General features: G+C 54.2%; 5 protein-coding genes across 5 annotated transcripts; 1 reads left to right on the top strand and 4 right to left on the bottom strand.

The window, feature by feature from the left end:
• The first annotated feature begins 1809 nt into the window (after positions 1 to 1809).
• Positions 1810 to 4745, top strand: PHACADRAFT_247008 (uncharacterized protein). The gene is made up of 6 exons (XM_007390215.1): positions 1810 to 1926; positions 1986 to 2030; positions 2082 to 3418; positions 3470 to 3490; positions 3546 to 4013; positions 4077 to 4745. Exons 3-6 carry the CDS (start codon positions 2102 to 2104, stop codon positions 4401 to 4403), a joined length of 2133 nt encoding a protein of 710 aa, XP_007390277.1. The 5' UTR covers positions 1810 to 1926; positions 1986 to 2030; positions 2082 to 2101; the 3' UTR covers positions 4404 to 4745.
• A 71-nt stretch (positions 4746 to 4816) lies between these two features.
• Positions 4817 to 6557, bottom strand: PHACADRAFT_247010 (uncharacterized protein). Its single transcript, XM_007390216.1, has 3 exons — positions 6301 to 6557; positions 5413 to 6154; positions 4817 to 5355 (listed from the first exon to the last, which is right to left on the bottom strand). The coding sequence occupies exons 1-3, from the start codon at positions 6531 to 6533 to the stop codon at positions 4951 to 4953; spliced, it is 1380 nt and encodes a 459-aa protein (XP_007390278.1). The 5' UTR covers positions 6534 to 6557; the 3' UTR covers positions 4817 to 4950.
• Positions 6558 to 8885: 2328 nt separating this feature from the next.
• PHACADRAFT_83878 (uncharacterized protein) lies at positions 8886 to 11010 on the bottom strand (the record flags this gene model as incomplete). Its single annotated transcript, XM_007390217.1, has 12 exons — positions 8886 to 8972; positions 9023 to 9175; positions 9223 to 9416; positions 9467 to 9565; positions 9618 to 9699; positions 9757 to 9833; positions 9882 to 10010; positions 10070 to 10134; positions 10187 to 10379; positions 10454 to 10703; positions 10760 to 10906; positions 10972 to 11010. Coding segments are annotated over 12 exons (1515 nt in total), but the record flags the coding sequence as incomplete, so codon positions are not given.
• A 1417-nt stretch (positions 11011 to 12427) lies between these two features.
• Positions 12428 to 14212, bottom strand: PHACADRAFT_24074 (uncharacterized protein; the record flags this gene model as incomplete). Its single annotated transcript, XM_007389514.1, has 5 exons — positions 12428 to 13065; positions 13121 to 13691; positions 13745 to 13825; positions 13884 to 13991; positions 14072 to 14212. The coding sequence occupies 5 exons, from the start codon at positions 14210 to 14212 to the stop codon at positions 12428 to 12430; spliced, it is 1539 nt and encodes a 512-aa protein (XP_007389576.1).
• A 291-nt stretch (positions 14213 to 14503) lies between these two features.
• Positions 14504 to 15070, bottom strand: PHACADRAFT_155952 (uncharacterized protein; the record flags this gene model as incomplete). Its single annotated transcript, XM_007390218.1, has 1 exon — positions 14504 to 15070. The coding sequence occupies one exon, from the start codon at positions 15068 to 15070 to the stop codon at positions 14504 to 14506; it is 567 nt and encodes a 188-aa protein (XP_007390280.1).
• Positions 15071 to 15079: the final 9 nt, after the last annotated feature.

A 15079-nucleotide genomic window follows, 5' to 3' on the forward strand; every position in this document is an offset into this window, starting at 1 on the left:
CGAGCAGGTGGGAGCAGGAGACGCATTTGCCAGAGGGATCTCTTCTGAGAAGCGCCATGCCGAAAGGCGATACTCGTCATCGATTTGGCCACAAGGTGTGGAGGGACACGAGGCAATCTGAATTCAATAGGCGTTGGTCATGATCGCCTCTTTGGTGCGTCGATAATTCTGAAGAAGGAACTGACGGCTCGTGCGGGTGGAATCTTCGTCCGGGCCCGCTTCGCCTGCATTTCCGCCCCAGTGCTCTAAAAGAGAGAAGAAAAGAATCCATCGCCGCGACTGCGCACAGCATAGAATGGACACGTTCATTTGTGTTACGGCAAGCCGCCTATTCCGAGGTGGTGATTTACACTACGCTCCGGTACACAGCGCCAGATGGTAGGAGTGCTCCATCGCAACGTTCACGGAGATTTTATGATCGGGCTTGCTGTTGATGTTGTCCTCCAAGTGGTCGATAGAGAGGCCTAGGTAGCGGATTTTTCAGAGAAATAAAGGACGCAGAGGACAAGCGCAAACGCCGCCGCAAAATTGAACTGTGCGAAGCATGGAATGAGGATTCTCGGACAGAGACGACGCTCCCAATGTTCGCGGGAATTGGTCCTGGAGTGTTGGCCTGTGTCCGCGAAGTTGTTAGAAATAATTAAGATGTATACTGGCCGGCGGCCGGGAGAGCAAAAGATGAGACAAACCAGTGTGTAACTCGAATACTGCCGCCAAGAAAGGCAAGAGCGCGCATCGGGATGACGGGATCTGCCTCCGCGAGAAGCGAGACTCGCGCGGAACACGTGTGGACGGAAATTGACGCTGCGGGGGAGCCCTCGTCCTGCCCGGAGTGTCTCCTGGGGGCGCGGAGATTTTTTTGTTGCAGAGGCAGCTGCGGAGCGCGAGGCTTGCTGTGTTTCGAGAGTGAGATGGCTCGCTGCAGAGCGAAATTTTTAAAAGTACGCAGAGGCGGCGGACGGGCGAGCGTCCTGTTTGAACGCCGATCGCGGACGCCCATCAAGAATGTGGGAAAACATCCGCTTTTGTGTGGCGCGCAGAGGAGACGGGCAGCGACGGGGCTGATGTCGAGGACGAGCAGAGGCGATCTGGAGGGTGCGGCGGACGAGCGAGAGACGTACAGATGGAGTCGAGATACACGACGAACGAGCATGTCTTGAGGCCGACATCGTGCTGGAGCCTGGATGAGGAGATGGCGTCGTAAAATATCAGTTCCGCGACGCAGGCACGTTGCAATCAAACCCTGACTTATTCCGTAAGGCAGCCGCAAGGCTCCCTCTCGCACTCTCCTTCGCCCTTTCTCTCTCTCTTCAACACACCAACAAAGCGCAGCTCGTCGTCAGTCTCAGTTGGGTCCACCCAGTGTCGTTCTCCATCTAACACGCATCGCTCTAGTCCATCATCTCACGACCGCATCGCGCGCCCGGTCTCGAGTGCTGATTCACCGCCCTCCTCGTCTCGAGTCCTCGGGCACCGACCAGCTCCACGCTTTGCTCCTTAGACTACACGAGAGCTTTCGGCCAGCGGCTTGTCTGCATCTCGTCTTCCTGTGCTCACGACCTCCAGCCATCTTTCCAACCTGTGCACACATCGTTGATTATTCTCTAACATCACACAACACGCAATTTTTATCATCTCAACCTCTATCGGACCCGCTCACGACGACATTATCTTTATCTGGTGAGTCGCCTTGCCCTTGCCGAGCCGCGTGCTTGTGCTCAAGTCCAACATCGCTGCGCGTGCTCCACCAGGTTAAAATGATGCACGAATCCGTCACGAAATCGCCCTCTCCCGCCAACTTCTACCCACACAAACCTGAAGACCTCCTGTCCAGCAACCAAGCAAAAACGAGCATGTCATCCAGAGACATCTTACCGGCGTCAGGCGGCGCATCACGGAGGCCGCAGTCGGTAGGGTTACAAAAACGTGCGCGTGCCGTGTCATTCGTCCTGTGCTTGAAATTCATATTCTCATTTTTTTTCCAGCTGAGCGATCTGGGAGGCCGATCGCAACCAACACGAACGGGGGCGGTAGGTGGAGGATCAGCAGCTCAGGCCAACTCGTTGACCCGGTCTTGGCAGAGTGGGATATTGCAGATGATATGGTGAAGCTGCAGATTACTGAGGATCCTCCCGAACACAAATCTCATTTGCGTACCCCGCCTCATCTCCGGGGCCATTTGGGTGTTGTCGGCATCGAGACCAGCCCCCTCGAGACGTCTTCAGAGACCAGCCTTGGCTCAGAGTCTCCGAACGCGTTCGATCAGCCTGGCACCCTCGGCTCACACTCTCGCGGCTCCTCAGCCGACACCACCGCCTCCTCCCACACACCATCCTACTCTGGCGGACAGACGCTGCATGCGGGACCGTACACACCGTTGAAAGTTGGTGGTATGGGCGAATCCAGGAATCGCCCGCATTCTTATAGCGGAGGATTATCCTCAGCGGACCTCTTGCGCTTGCAACAAGCTGGCGGGAGTCCGGGCGTTCCCGAGACATGGTCGAGTCCAAACGGCACTCCAGAGCGACAGGCGCCAGCTGAGCAACCAACTTATCCATCGCTGGTTGGCCAAGGCTCCCGATCTCAAGAGGCACTCCTTGGAACTCGCTCAGACGAGACCCAAGGAAGCTACGAAGCGCCTCCTCGCCAGCAGTATGGCTCTCTCGCTCAAGGCCCTACTGCGCACGCTGCCAGTTCTGCTGCACCGTCCGCTCCCTACGCTGCTGCCAATCGTCCGACTGGCATTGCAGCCTCGGGCGCCCAATTCCGCCAACGCGCCTTCTCGCCTCCGCAGCCGGTCCCGACGGTCATGCAGAGTCCACCGAATTTTGGCTATCCTGGCCCGTTGCCCTTGACAGTGGCAGGTGGACAGCAATTGTACGATATGATGCTGCCTACACCGCCTCTTGAGAACCCCGCGATGGCACGGCTCCAGCAACAGACGCCGTATCGCGGTGTCCACCAGCACTCCGCCTCCGACCCAGCATCTCTCCGCGACCCTGCCGTGCTCGCGTTACTCAACACCAACATGCAAGCTGCGTTCGCTGCCGGCCAAATATACGGTCCCGCCGCCATGGTCCCGCCCAATATGGCGATGTTCAACCAGTTCTATGCTGGCCCCGAGGGCTACCCCAGTCCTGATCTCGCCATGATGGCAAGGCTCCAACCTCAGTTTACTGGCCAGTACGGCATCCCGTCCGCGCAAAGTGCTACAGCCGTTGGATCTAACAGGCAGCAGGCCACACAGTCTCCTGAAAGCAGCTCCGGGCTTGGCCCGAACGCGAACAACCGGAAGCTGGGCTTGTACAAGACGGAATTGTGCAGGAGCTGGGAGGAGAAGGGAAGCTGTCGCTATGGAGCCAAGTGTCAGTTCGCACACGGAGAAGAGGAGCTGAGACTGGTGCAGCGGCACCCCAAGGTGTGTATATGTGTCTCGTGTAGCATGGAAAGTACTCAACGATCGTTCTAGTACAAAACGGAGATCTGCAGGGTGAGTTTTTCTTGCGAGCGGTTTCTCAGCCCTGAGCTGATCCGTCTGGTCGCAGACTTTCTGGGTCTCTGGCTCTTGCCCTTACGGCAAGCGTTGCTGCTTCATCCACACGGAGCTGCCAGGTGCTGCAAACCAAGGCGGCGGCCAAGATAACGCTGCCTCACATGGCGCGGGCGAACAACGCCCACGTTCTGACAGCGACCCCAATGAAGGATCAACTTCTCTCCTTGCTCGCATCTCTGCGAAGCGCCAAGAACCTCTGGGTGCGAACAAGCCTGGAAGCGTGAGCACGACGCCTCCAGCTACCGGCTTCGGCGGACGTCCGGGGTCGCTGCGGGTCGACACCTCGGTGCTGGACCCGAATGCAGGGAAGCAGAACAAGTCTGCGTTCCCCACCTTCACCCACAATGGCATTCTTGTTTCGTCAAACGACGAAGCTCCGGCCATGTCTCCCGGTCCCGTGACCGCCGCGCCAGACTTTGGGAGACATGCCGCTGCACGGATGGACATTGTCGGCGCACAGGTGAGATGCGATGTTGACGCCGTCACACCTCGCGTTCTCCACGCTAACGCATAATCCCTTTAGCCGCGCGTCCGCAAAACTACCGACGTGAACCCCAACCTTCGCCATTCATTCAACGGCGGCGAGATCCAGTTCGATCTGAGCGCGACCACGCCGACCGCCCCGAACCAGGGGCAGTTCAGTGTGGCCACAGACATGCAGTCCCAGCGCGCCGCGCGCATGAACGGACACGTCCGCTCGGGCAGCGCAGGCAACTGGGGCTCCGCGACGCGCGCGGCGGGGCACCTGAGCGCGTACCCGCTTTCGTCTATACCCGGTGGCGAGCTCAAGGGAAACATGCCCTGGGCAGAGTACCCTGCGTCTCGGCGTGCCGAGAACAACTGGGCCTAAATTAGGGCGCACCATGCGGCCCCGTACATGAGTATGATTGCGAAGGACAAGTCACTTCGAAAGTGCTCTTGATGTGACCCTTTCTTTACTGGAGGACACTTGTAATCATCCTTTCTTTTCTAGAGTCTGTGGCTCGTTGTGTGGTTTACTGTCTGTCTCACTGTCCTGTCCCACCCGTTACCTGTGTGCATACTAATTCTCTCCCATCTGACTTCTTGTGTTCCAAACTCGCTATCCAATATCCTCTCTCATCATGCCTATCGTCTTCATTTCATCCATCGTTGTTTCTGCAGATCTTGACTTGTTCCCCCGAACATTTCGGATAGCTTGCTACAATCACTCACGCTGCACATATGTTTATTCCAATAAATGATTTCATTTATCCGTCGATTCAAACGATGGTCGTGTGTGTCCGGAATGTGTTGAACATTAAATCCGAGGAGCATAGCTAATTACAATAACTTGCGGGTATTAATACGGGTGGTATGCCACATAGTCGTCAGGACGTAAAGGCCCGTAACTGGGCCGTGAGCATGCACAGAACGCGTCAGACAAACAAGGTTCGCAACTCCCGCCGGAATCCTTCCATGCGACACAGCGCGTAGCTAACATAGTCGAACTCGGGCTCGCCGTCTGTCCCGTCCAACGCCTCGCGAGCCTGCACAAGACCCCACAGCGCCCACATACCGTGCGACGCAGGGCTCCAGGCCCCTACCTGCGCCTCGAGACGCTCTTCCTGAACCTCCAGCGGGTCTGGGCTCACGATGGACGGCTTGTAGTGCGTCAGGTACGCTCGGTAAAAGTTAAAACGCTGCTCCCGGGTAGGGTAACGCGACGGGTCGAGGATGTGTGGAGTCTCGCCGTGGTAATCGGCGGTCCACTCGTGGAAGTGGTTTGCGATATCGAAGGCAGCCGGGTTGGGTGACGCGTATTCGAAATCGACGACAATAATCTAGGAAAGGATGTGTATAAGCGATGCGACGGATGTGATTGCAGACACGAAGCGTACCTGGTGATGTTCGAGAGAACCTGGAGCACAACTGTTCAGCCTGAGCAGGTTGCCGTATTGTGTATCATTGTGTGCAAACACGGCCGGGCTGGCGCCGTGTTTTCCCTCCCACTCCTTCAACCAAGTCACGTACCGCGTCCACTCAACTTCAAACTCGTCGAGTGCAAACGATTTGCGAAGTTCGTCAGAGACAGCAGGCAATGACAGTACTTCTTGGGCGGATGACAGCCACGACTTCACATTCTTCTCGACCCCAAGCTGCCACGGGTGGGGAGCGTCAGTGGGATGCGAGCATGCGAGTGGTTCCTGCAGCTCGACAGCATTGACGTCTACCTGGTGGAGCTCCGCCATTCGGGCACCAATCCAGGTACTGATTTGAGCATTACGCAGATCATCCGCTGCTAATGCGCTCGAGTCGAAGTATTCTTCTACACGGCCGTTTTCAAAGGTACCGTACACCCTCGGACCAATGTGATATCGAGAAGAAAGTGAATGAAGAGTGTGGAGTTCTCGTGGACGAGAAATGAGTGTGCCAGATGAAGAACCGTAGATTCTGAGGAGTAGAATGGAGGTATGTGGGACAGAAGGGCACGATACGAAGAAGACAGCATTGGTGAGCGACCCAGAAACCTTCTGAATCTTTACTGTCTCCGCCGTGATGCCGCGGTGGGTCCACGTGGGGATGCACAGCTTCAGAAGAATCGTGAGCAGCTGCTCCACGAACACAGAGGTCTTGTATCGCCTAGAACGAATGAATGAATGAGTCTGAGTATTTCAGGACTAAGGCTCTATTTCAGACCAAGCCACGACATGCTGAACTTCCGTGCACAGATGCGGTCGGTGGAGCTGACGGCGGCGTGAGCCAAGATAGGCCAAAAGGTGACTCACCGAGCTTCCAGTCTGCCCTCTGCATGTCGCACACCTTCTACGCGCACGACGTCGACTTCATCATCATCGAAAGGTATCGAAAGCGATGAGGAGGATCGGCTTATTGTCCGGATGGAAGGGCTACTACCCCCCACAGCCACCGAAGAGACCGGGACTGAATAGGGCGACAATCGTTCTCCGTAACCGAGGGAAAGCGCTATAGGCTGGAGATCCGGTCCTACAGCAGGGAACATAGAGGTACTCTGCGGCTCAAATGAGGTAAAAATGCGGCCGAGCGAGCGGAGGATGCTACCCAATTGCTTTGGGAGGTGGTTAATTTTTGAAAGACGTAAATCCTGCATGCAGACGGAGAGTAGGCTGTGTCTATCACTTTAGAACGGAGAGTAGAGGACTCAATGTGGTCAGAAACAAGGAGCGAGGGCGGTCACACGACAGTCGCACGCACAAATCTCCAACAGACGCCCGCGGTTTGCGTTTAATGCCGCTTTCATACTCTGACCCTGGCGCTCCACGGCGCTTTCGAGTGCGCGCTATAGCTTTCGATAACTCTTAGATGTTAAATGCTTGTTTCTCAAGCGTGGACTCCATTCTTGAGTGTTAGCATTTGTAGAAAGTATTTTGCTTCCTGCTTTCGAAAATGCAGACAGTTTCGGGGGTGCGTAAGGATGTAGTCTCAGCCCACAGCTAGCGGCTTCACCGGAGACTCTCATTCTCATTATCCCCTTGTGCCATCGTTACAGATGACAAGCGCTTCGCGTTCATTCCTCGGGGCTTGGATGCTCGGATCCGTCTTATCCTCCGTGTAGCTTTGTAGGCCTCATGTGGGCGGCCTCACGCCGAGCATAGACTCAAGAACCCATGTCCGCGGTCGACCTCGGTGCTGGTTCATGGACTGGTGCACCGAGACCGTCGCTAACGTTTTCCTTCTCTTTACAACCGCCCAAGCTCCAAGGTTTGCCTTCAAAGGTGGTCCTGGGTAGCGTGCGGAGTTGAGGTACGCGAACAGCAGTCTTCAACCATGCTTGTGGGAATAACCCAGATCCTTACGCGAACAGGAATACACCTTCGAATACAACAGAGCTTGCGCAAGCCTTGACTTATAACGCGCGAGCGTGTCGTGGACTCATTGTGACCTCATCTCTTGCAGGTTCTCCCGCGATGCTCCAATAATCCACGTTAGGCCAGTCCCCGTTAAATTGCTTGAAGTCTAGGTCTTAAGCAACGCCGTGCTAATCCTGCTAATCCGCAGCAGAAGACTCAGTATATCCACCAGGATGCAGGCGTCTTTACCTTTTTGTTGGCCTCTACGCGAGCGTATGGCACGGACATCCGATGCTTCTGTCCGCAAGAAGATGTTCCATTGCCGTACGTAACGATGAGCCTATCGGGGCCTTTATATTATACGACGACGATGCACATCAGCCGGTCCGAGGTCTAGACAATGACTATAGATCACTAGAGAAGAAGGCGGAGTAGCGTTCTGTGGTTTACACGCAATCGCCTGGATCTGTCTTTCAATCATCCGACATCATTTTGTACACTCACATTATGACACAGCTACCTCTTGCAGCCCTTATCGTGGTGGTATAGGACGTACATGAGCCAAACTATGCATCTTGGTACTGGCCATTGTATCTGGCATGGACAGTAACGAAAGTACGTCTCGCCAATCATGAAAGTGCGTCCTGTCGGAGGATTGGCCTGTGCCTCCAGCCCTCCGACATTGCCATTTACTGCATCTGTAGACACTGCCGTCATATGATACTCACGTTCACATGCCCCTTCGAATTTTCTCAGCGCAAAGTTTCCGTACGCGCAAACTTTGTACGCAGCATATTGATCACCCGGTGGAAGCCAGCGTCCAATAGAGCGGTCTCAGTATGCAACGTTGATGACTACGTCTGTAGCTTCTGTTCTCGCCGTGTCCCTACACGTTGTTCTTACCCTGCACGGCATTGATAAAAGGCTCCAGACTCCAAGGGGTACACTCTCAGAAAGGAACATGACCGCCGAGGGGATCACCAACCTTCCTCGTATCTGCGGTTCTGGCTAAACTGCTCTATGAGTTTCAGCGGGCTCTGGACCATTTGATGCGCGGAATAACGGCAGCATCTACAAGTGAATCTAGAGTTTATTCTTCCGTTTTGACCCTGAACAGCATGCTGACAGTACCATACGTACACTGCAGGCACTTTTAAAACTTTCCTGCCCCGATCCAAGTGGCTCTGAGCGTTTATTTCCCCCTCCTCTCACAGCAGAATATTCTATTACGCGCTCAGGGTAGATAGTACAGTCTTTTGCGGTAGTTTACACGTGTTGCCACAACAGGGTATCCAGAGCATATAGTACGAAAGTAGACTACAGTGTACAACTGTTCAGTAGAAAATTGCAGTGAGTTATAATTCGAGCTCAGGGTCCGAAACAGAAGACGTTACACGAAGAAAGTCATTACACGTGTAGCTCACCGGCGACCGACAAGGTTGACGGCACGACATCAGTGGATTTTTCGTCAGATTCGGTGGTTAGTCGGTTGTCTTCTTTGAAGGCTAACCTTCTCAGGAAGAGTGAAATCTGATCAAAGGGTGTTAAATCGAATAACTAGCGAACGCGTTAGTAAAACTACCGACCAGAAACGCCACGCCCAAGCAAGGGCAGCATATCGCCCATATGGTCTGACAATTATGTTAACACGAGATCACCTGATAGTGAGAATGTCGCCCACTTGGATCGACACGGATACTGCGTGTACCACTTCGAGTTGTAAAGCCAGGGGAGTGATGAGGTTAAGTTGGTTAAGATTGAAATCAGAAGGGGATCCGATGCCGTTTGGCAACAATTGCGACAGGCGAGAATTGAATACCGCCCCTGCAACAGACTGCGAACCTTGAGTGATATACACCGGTGGTCTGACACACAACGTACGAGGCCAACGGTGGCGCCTGTGAAGCGGACTAGAAAGAATGCACTCGTTCCAGATGCGAGCTCCTTAGGACGGAGGGTCTTGGTGAAAATCTGATATGGTGCGTGGAAAAGCATGCCGAGTCCGAGGCCGCAGAGCAAGGGGAAAACGCTCTGGATAATGCGAGAAGACAAGTCGTTAAGTGTGATCATCAGACCTGAGTTGGATTAGTCGCATTGCATACCACCATGAGTGCAGGAGACCCACCAAATCCCAGCGCTGCCAGACATAAACCGGTGCTTATCATAAGCTTTTGCGCGCTGATGCCGCCTGTCCTCTTCTGCTGCCATGAGATGTACCAGGCGACTAATTACACCAACCATGAGTCAATATATCGGAAGATAAAGGGCGGACAGACCTGGGAGAGAAGCAACAGATGACCCCAGTGAATACGGCAACATGTGCAAACCAGCGATGACCGGCTTCAGGCTCTCAACAGACTGGCAGAAGGCAGCTAACTGTCAATTTCAAAGCGGGAGCACGAGGGCATAACCCACCTGGAAATAAAGCGCTAGATAGAACGTTCCAGCATTGAAGCATAAGTTGTGCAAGAAGTTTATAGCGAGGATGATGACTGGAATACAGTTAATAGCCGATCTCTGTGCGGTTTGAGAAGACTCACTTGTTGTGCGATCAACAAAAGCGGTTCGCGGGAATAGCGCATCACGTTTTGTTCGGACTTCGTAGCATCCTCCGAGAATGAGAACGGCTACCCCAGATATGATCAAAATCAATGTTCCGGGGTTGTCCCCTAAGGGAGTTGCCATAAGCGACTACGGGAGGTAAATCTATAGGCGATATCAGACTTACATCCCAGACTCCCGGAAAAGCTGAAGCCAATGATGATGCAGCTGCTTCCGCACATGAATAATGACCTGCGCAGCGACATGAGTCTAAGGGTAGCCAGTCGGCTTGAGCGGCACTCACAAGCCGAGGAAGTCGAAGGTATGTGCAAACGTATGCCATGACGTCTGTCGAGACACACCCACGTCTACTCCGCGGAGTGCGAGAAGAAGCACCACAAGAGCAACAAGACAAACAGGGAGGTTGAGGTAAACTAAGGGGGGTATCCATTCAAGGGGTCTGTCCCGTGGGATAATGTGAGGACTCACATGCACATCTCCAACTCAAGAAGCCCTTGCTGTCTAGGGTCCTTTCAGCCCAGATTGTCTCGGGTAGAAGCTCGGCACTTACTGCTGAAGGCACCGCCTAGGAGAGGACCAGCTATCGCCGAGCAGCTCCAGGTGATGCTGAGGGCCTGAGACCACTTCGCACGGGACCGCTCTTCCACAATTTCGGAGGTGATCGTCCACACCAGGCTGACGATCCCTCCCCCGCCGATTCCTGCGAGCGCTCGGGCTATGATAAGCCAGAGCATGCTCTGAGAACCGCCGCACAGAATGGAACCCGTCACGAAGACAACCATGCTGCTGTAGAGAACAGTCTGCGGCAATCAAGCTTTAGAGGTATGATATACAACAGCCATCAGGAAGGGCCTACCTTCCTCCCTAGAAGATCGGATATTTTCCCGTACAAGGGCTGGAAAGCCGTCTGCGTGAGCATGTACGCCACGCCGACCCATGTGTACTCCAACTGTGACGCGTTGAGGTCGCTAGATATCGTTGGCAGGATCGTAGACACGATTGTCTTCACATCCAGAAGGTCAGACGATTAGCATTTAATGTGAGCAGAAGAGAAGGCAAGGGTCTTACAGCGTCAGTTGTGGCTAGGAACAGAGTAATTGCGGCGCTAGAACACTTCGTCAACTCATGTTTGAAGAAGACTGTGTCTTGGGTACCAACCCAAGGTGCGCCAGAAATAGCCGAAAGGTCGACAATGGAGGCGGCTTCGCCGGTTCGTAGTCTCCGACAAGAGTAGAAGTCGATGACGCTTTCGAATTGGTAGGAGAGAACGGCGCGTTAGGCTTATAGCCCGGCAAAGACTTTGCCTCAGGAGCAGAAGCTGGTGCTTTCGCTGCCGGGCTAGTGGGACTGTCGTCAAGCTTCATAATGAAGTTTTTTGGGCGACGCGAAACGTGTAATGTTGAGCGAATAGACAACGGCCGAGAGCTGGTGGATACATACTCGCTATACGTTGGCGTACTTATACGTCCCATGGTGCAGCATATGCCGACCTGCCCACCTCAACGACAACGTCATGAATAGCCCAGATGTGCAAGAGAATGCTACATAGTTTCTCGAACGGTGTCTCCACCGAGGGAGCTCAGATCTTCAAGACTCGATTCAAATGACCGAGTTGTGGACACGGGTCACTCGACAAACGATAGCCTTTGTGCCCTCTTTCGACCGGAATTACGAGCCCGAAGATCAAAGAAGGCATTTACGGACACCCCATGTCAAGGATTATGTGGTGGTCGAGGAGAGACGTGCATGCAGAAGGTGAGACTCAGGAGAGGTCCCGCCGCATTTGGCACGGGACAGATCCAGTCTCCCTGCCACAAGGAGCGCGCTGCAGGCTACAGGTACCGCAATAATTCTAGGGTTACCTCTTCCCAGAGGCCTCGACCACAGCAGCATTTTCGTGGATGTTTCCACGCGGCGATAGGCTTTGAATAAACTCAGCAAATCACTGACCGAGAGCAAGTTTGAATTCGCCGGCGCCGTATCTCCCTTACCGCATTCCGTGACGGACAGTACAAGCTTCGAGAGAAAACAGATCGTCAACGTTATCTGGCCGCGTAGAACGCCCTGAGGCCTTCTGACCAAGTGAAACAGAACGTGCGCTCCTCTCTCCCGCATGGAACGGCAGTGATGATGCCACTTATCCACGCCTTACGGCCCATGGCTGCCCTCAGCGGATGAGCGGCTTACCACTACTGCTCGGGTAGATAGCTATTTTCTAGTACCAGCAAAACTTCTAATACCGTGAGCGGAGCATGTGGAGGTATTCATTACTGCGGAACTATTACTATAAGAAATTCTAGAGCGATTCGACAGCCGGCCCTTGTAAGAGTTCGTGATCTTGACCAGTCTACAGCGCAGCGGCTCTCTTCCTTCGGTCACGTTCCCCCTCTGTCCGGTCTGAATCAGATGGCGATCCGTCTTGCGTTGGTTCCTCTGCACGTTGCAGTCATGAGAATCCGGATGCAAAAAATGGTGATCATCAATAAACGGCGTGGGCGGGTAAAGCGGATTGTTATATGGAGGGTTAAAGGCCGATGAGCTCTTTCAGCCTATGCCAAGTACGGGACACCCAACCACTTTTGTGCGTAGTTGGGTACGTAAAGGAAGAGAAAGAAGCCGTACCATTAGCGTCTGTGTTATCTGCATTTGCTGCTTCTTGACTTGGGCTTGACGAGCTTGCTCGACTTTTGTCGTCGCTTGACTTCGCTGGCGCGCGCCCTTCGACGTCATCTGCGTACATTTGCAGAATTTCTCGTTGTCGCTTATTAAGTGTCCTGCTCCTGTGGTCAGCTGGGCGCAGGGATTGAGTAAAAAGAGCGCACCTCGGGATCTGGACGGAGAACATGACAAAAAGATCACCCTTGTTGCCGCTGTACACAGATTGGATGCCTCGTCCCTTCAAAACCATTTCCTCTCCAGGCTGTGTTCCGCCAGGAACGCGTACATCCACCTCGCCATCAAGGGTGGGAACGCGTACGCGGCCGCCCAAGATTGCAGTGTGGAACGGCACGCGGACCTCATGATAGAGGTTGGTACCTTGTCGCCGGAACATCTTGGAGCTCGCGACGCCGACACGGACAAGGAGGTCACCTGGTTGACCCTTGCCAGAAAGGGGAGCATCACCCGTGTTCGGGATCCTGATGGTCATGCCGTCCTCGACACCTGGAGACCAGTCTCAAAAGACGGCGTCGCTAAATGAATAATAAAGTTCGCTCACCCGCAGGGATTTCAACCTTAACTGTCTTCTTGGTCCTGACTTGCGAGACGCCGCCACAGTCGCCGCACTGACTTCCGCGAGGGATCGTGCTACCAGTGCCCTGGCAAGATGGACAGGTGCTAGCCATCTGGAAGCCACTGTCTAAAACGAAGGTTCGGGTTCCGGAGCCACCACAAGAGGTACATGTCGAGCGTTTAGCACCCGCTTTCAGACCTGTACCGGAGCATGTCGGACAGTTGACAATCGGATGAATGGTGATGGTACGTGAAGTGCCTTTGCAGGCCTCCATAAACGAGACACCGATAGAGGCTTCTATATCGCCCCCGCGCATATTCTGTCGTGCTGAAGGTCCAGCTCCTCCGAAAGAGCCAAACAGGGTTTCGAATAAATCTGCCTGCGAACCGCGTGCCCCTGCTCGCCCTCCACCAAATAGCGAAGAAAGATCCTGGAAGTGGAAGCCTCCCGCAGCACCGCCGAAACCACCGGCGAAGGCATTCGGATCGAATCCCGGCTGTTGAGCAGCAGACCCGTATTGATCGTATGCGGCCCTCTTCTTTTCATCTTTTAGAAGCTACGGAGAATTTGTGAGTTGCGTAAAGGGGACGTCTTGCAGTTATGGCTTACATCGTAAGCCTCCTGAATCTCTACGAACTTCTCCTTCGCATCCTTGTCTGGGTTGGTGTCTGGATGGTGTTTGCGCGCAAGCTACGCAGGTGGATCAGATCTGCGAATCATCGAAGTTCCACCAGGAGCCCGAACTTACCGCAAAGTATGATTTCTTGATGTCAGCCTGTGAAGCGTCTTTGGAAACACCCAGCACCTGGTATGGGTTCTTCGGTGCGGCTCGGGACGCGGTAGCATGAAAAGCCCTCTAATAACACAGTCAGCACATGAACAGAAATTTTGAATGCGCTTGCCCACATGTTTCCCAGCGTGCAATGCCAGTGGTACCCGAGAGGTGGCCTTCGACCTCAGTTGCTTGCTCGCGCGTAGGCATGTCGCGATACCTCTAGACGAGCCGGAGCGTGTCTGCGAGCAAGAGTAGAAGGAGATAAACGAACGAATGCGCTGAGCAGAGAGTCGTGACTGCATGAAGACGAAAAGCGAATGAGAGGCCGTGAAGCACACCTCCAATTGCAGTTCGGAAGGCGGAGGCGCTTTGAAATTTATTTCCCACGGTCAGCCACGTTCCAGATCTTTCTAACCTCTCCGCGCCACAAATAAGGCAAGTCTCTAGGAACGCCACGCTCGCCTACGGTCCAGGGCAAACGGTGCAATACTAGTAAAAACAGCAGAATATACTTTGTTCCGCTTGAAGTCCTGGTCGGGGGAAATTGTGGTAGATTGATGCTGAATCTTGCGCGAGAATCACGGTATACTGTCCTATTCACTCGTCGTCTCGCCGGCAGCCGAGCGAGCCTGCCAAAAGCCCTTTCCATACGATACAAGGATCTCCTGTCCTCTCTTGATCTCGTCCTTACCGCTCCATACAGCCATGCAAAGCTCTCCCATGCCGTTCCTGCGCTCCTCGAAGAAAGCATTTGGCCTGGCTGCCACCCCTCTGTAGTCGTTGATAAATCTGGCCTCATTGCCCATATGGCTCGCGTCCACTCCAACGCTGACGCCGCCAGTGTTGTGATACAATGAGATGTCATAATTTGAGCTCGGTCTGTCGTCAACGTGGACCTCGCCGACATAGTCGATGATGTGTGAGCGGGGCGGTATCTTGCGCGCGGCAAACAGGCCGTGCTGGCCTTTTGCGGGATGGCCATCCACGGCGATGGGTTTTATCACCACTGGCAGAGACTCCGTAATACTCCCTGCGCCACCATCTATCCGCGTCTTCGGACAGAGATATGCGCGGATGTCTCGAGGAACGGAGGCATGGAACCGCTGAGAGCGCGCGTACTGCACCTCCTGAGGCCAGCGTGCGGGCAGTTTCGGGGACATTTCGCCGCC

The sequence above is a fragment of the Phanerochaete carnosa genome (assembly GCF_000300595.1).
Source record: "Phanerochaete carnosa HHB-10118-sp unplaced genomic scaffold PHACAscaffold_1, whole genome shotgun sequence".
Classification (NCBI taxonomy): domain Eukaryota; kingdom Fungi; phylum Basidiomycota; class Agaricomycetes; order Polyporales; family Phanerochaetaceae; genus Phanerochaete; species Phanerochaete carnosa.

Coding starts and splice junctions, on each gene's coding strand:
- PHACADRAFT_247008 (XM_007390215.1), top strand. CDS start 2,102: ATGGTGAAGCTGCAGATTACTGAGGATCCTCCCGAACACAAATCTCAT. Junction 3,419..3,469: donor TGGTGCAGCGGCACCCCAAG/GTGTGTATATGT, acceptor CGATCGTTCTAG/TACAAAACGGAGATCTGCAG. Junction 4,014..4,076: donor TGGACATTGTCGGCGCACAG/GTGAGATGCGAT, acceptor TAATCCCTTTAG/CCGCGCGTCCGCAAAACTAC.
- PHACADRAFT_247010 (XM_007390216.1), bottom strand. CDS start 6,533: ATGTTCCCTGCTGTAGGACCGGATCTCCAGCCTATAGCGCTTTCCCTC. Junction 6,155..6,300: donor GAGGGCAGACTGGAAGCTCG/GTGAGTCACCTT, acceptor CATTCGTTCTAG/GCGATACAAGACCTCTGTGT. Junction 5,356..5,412: donor GTTCTCTCGAACATCACCAG/GTACGCTTCGTG, acceptor ATCCTTTCCTAG/ATTATTGTCGTCGATTTCGA.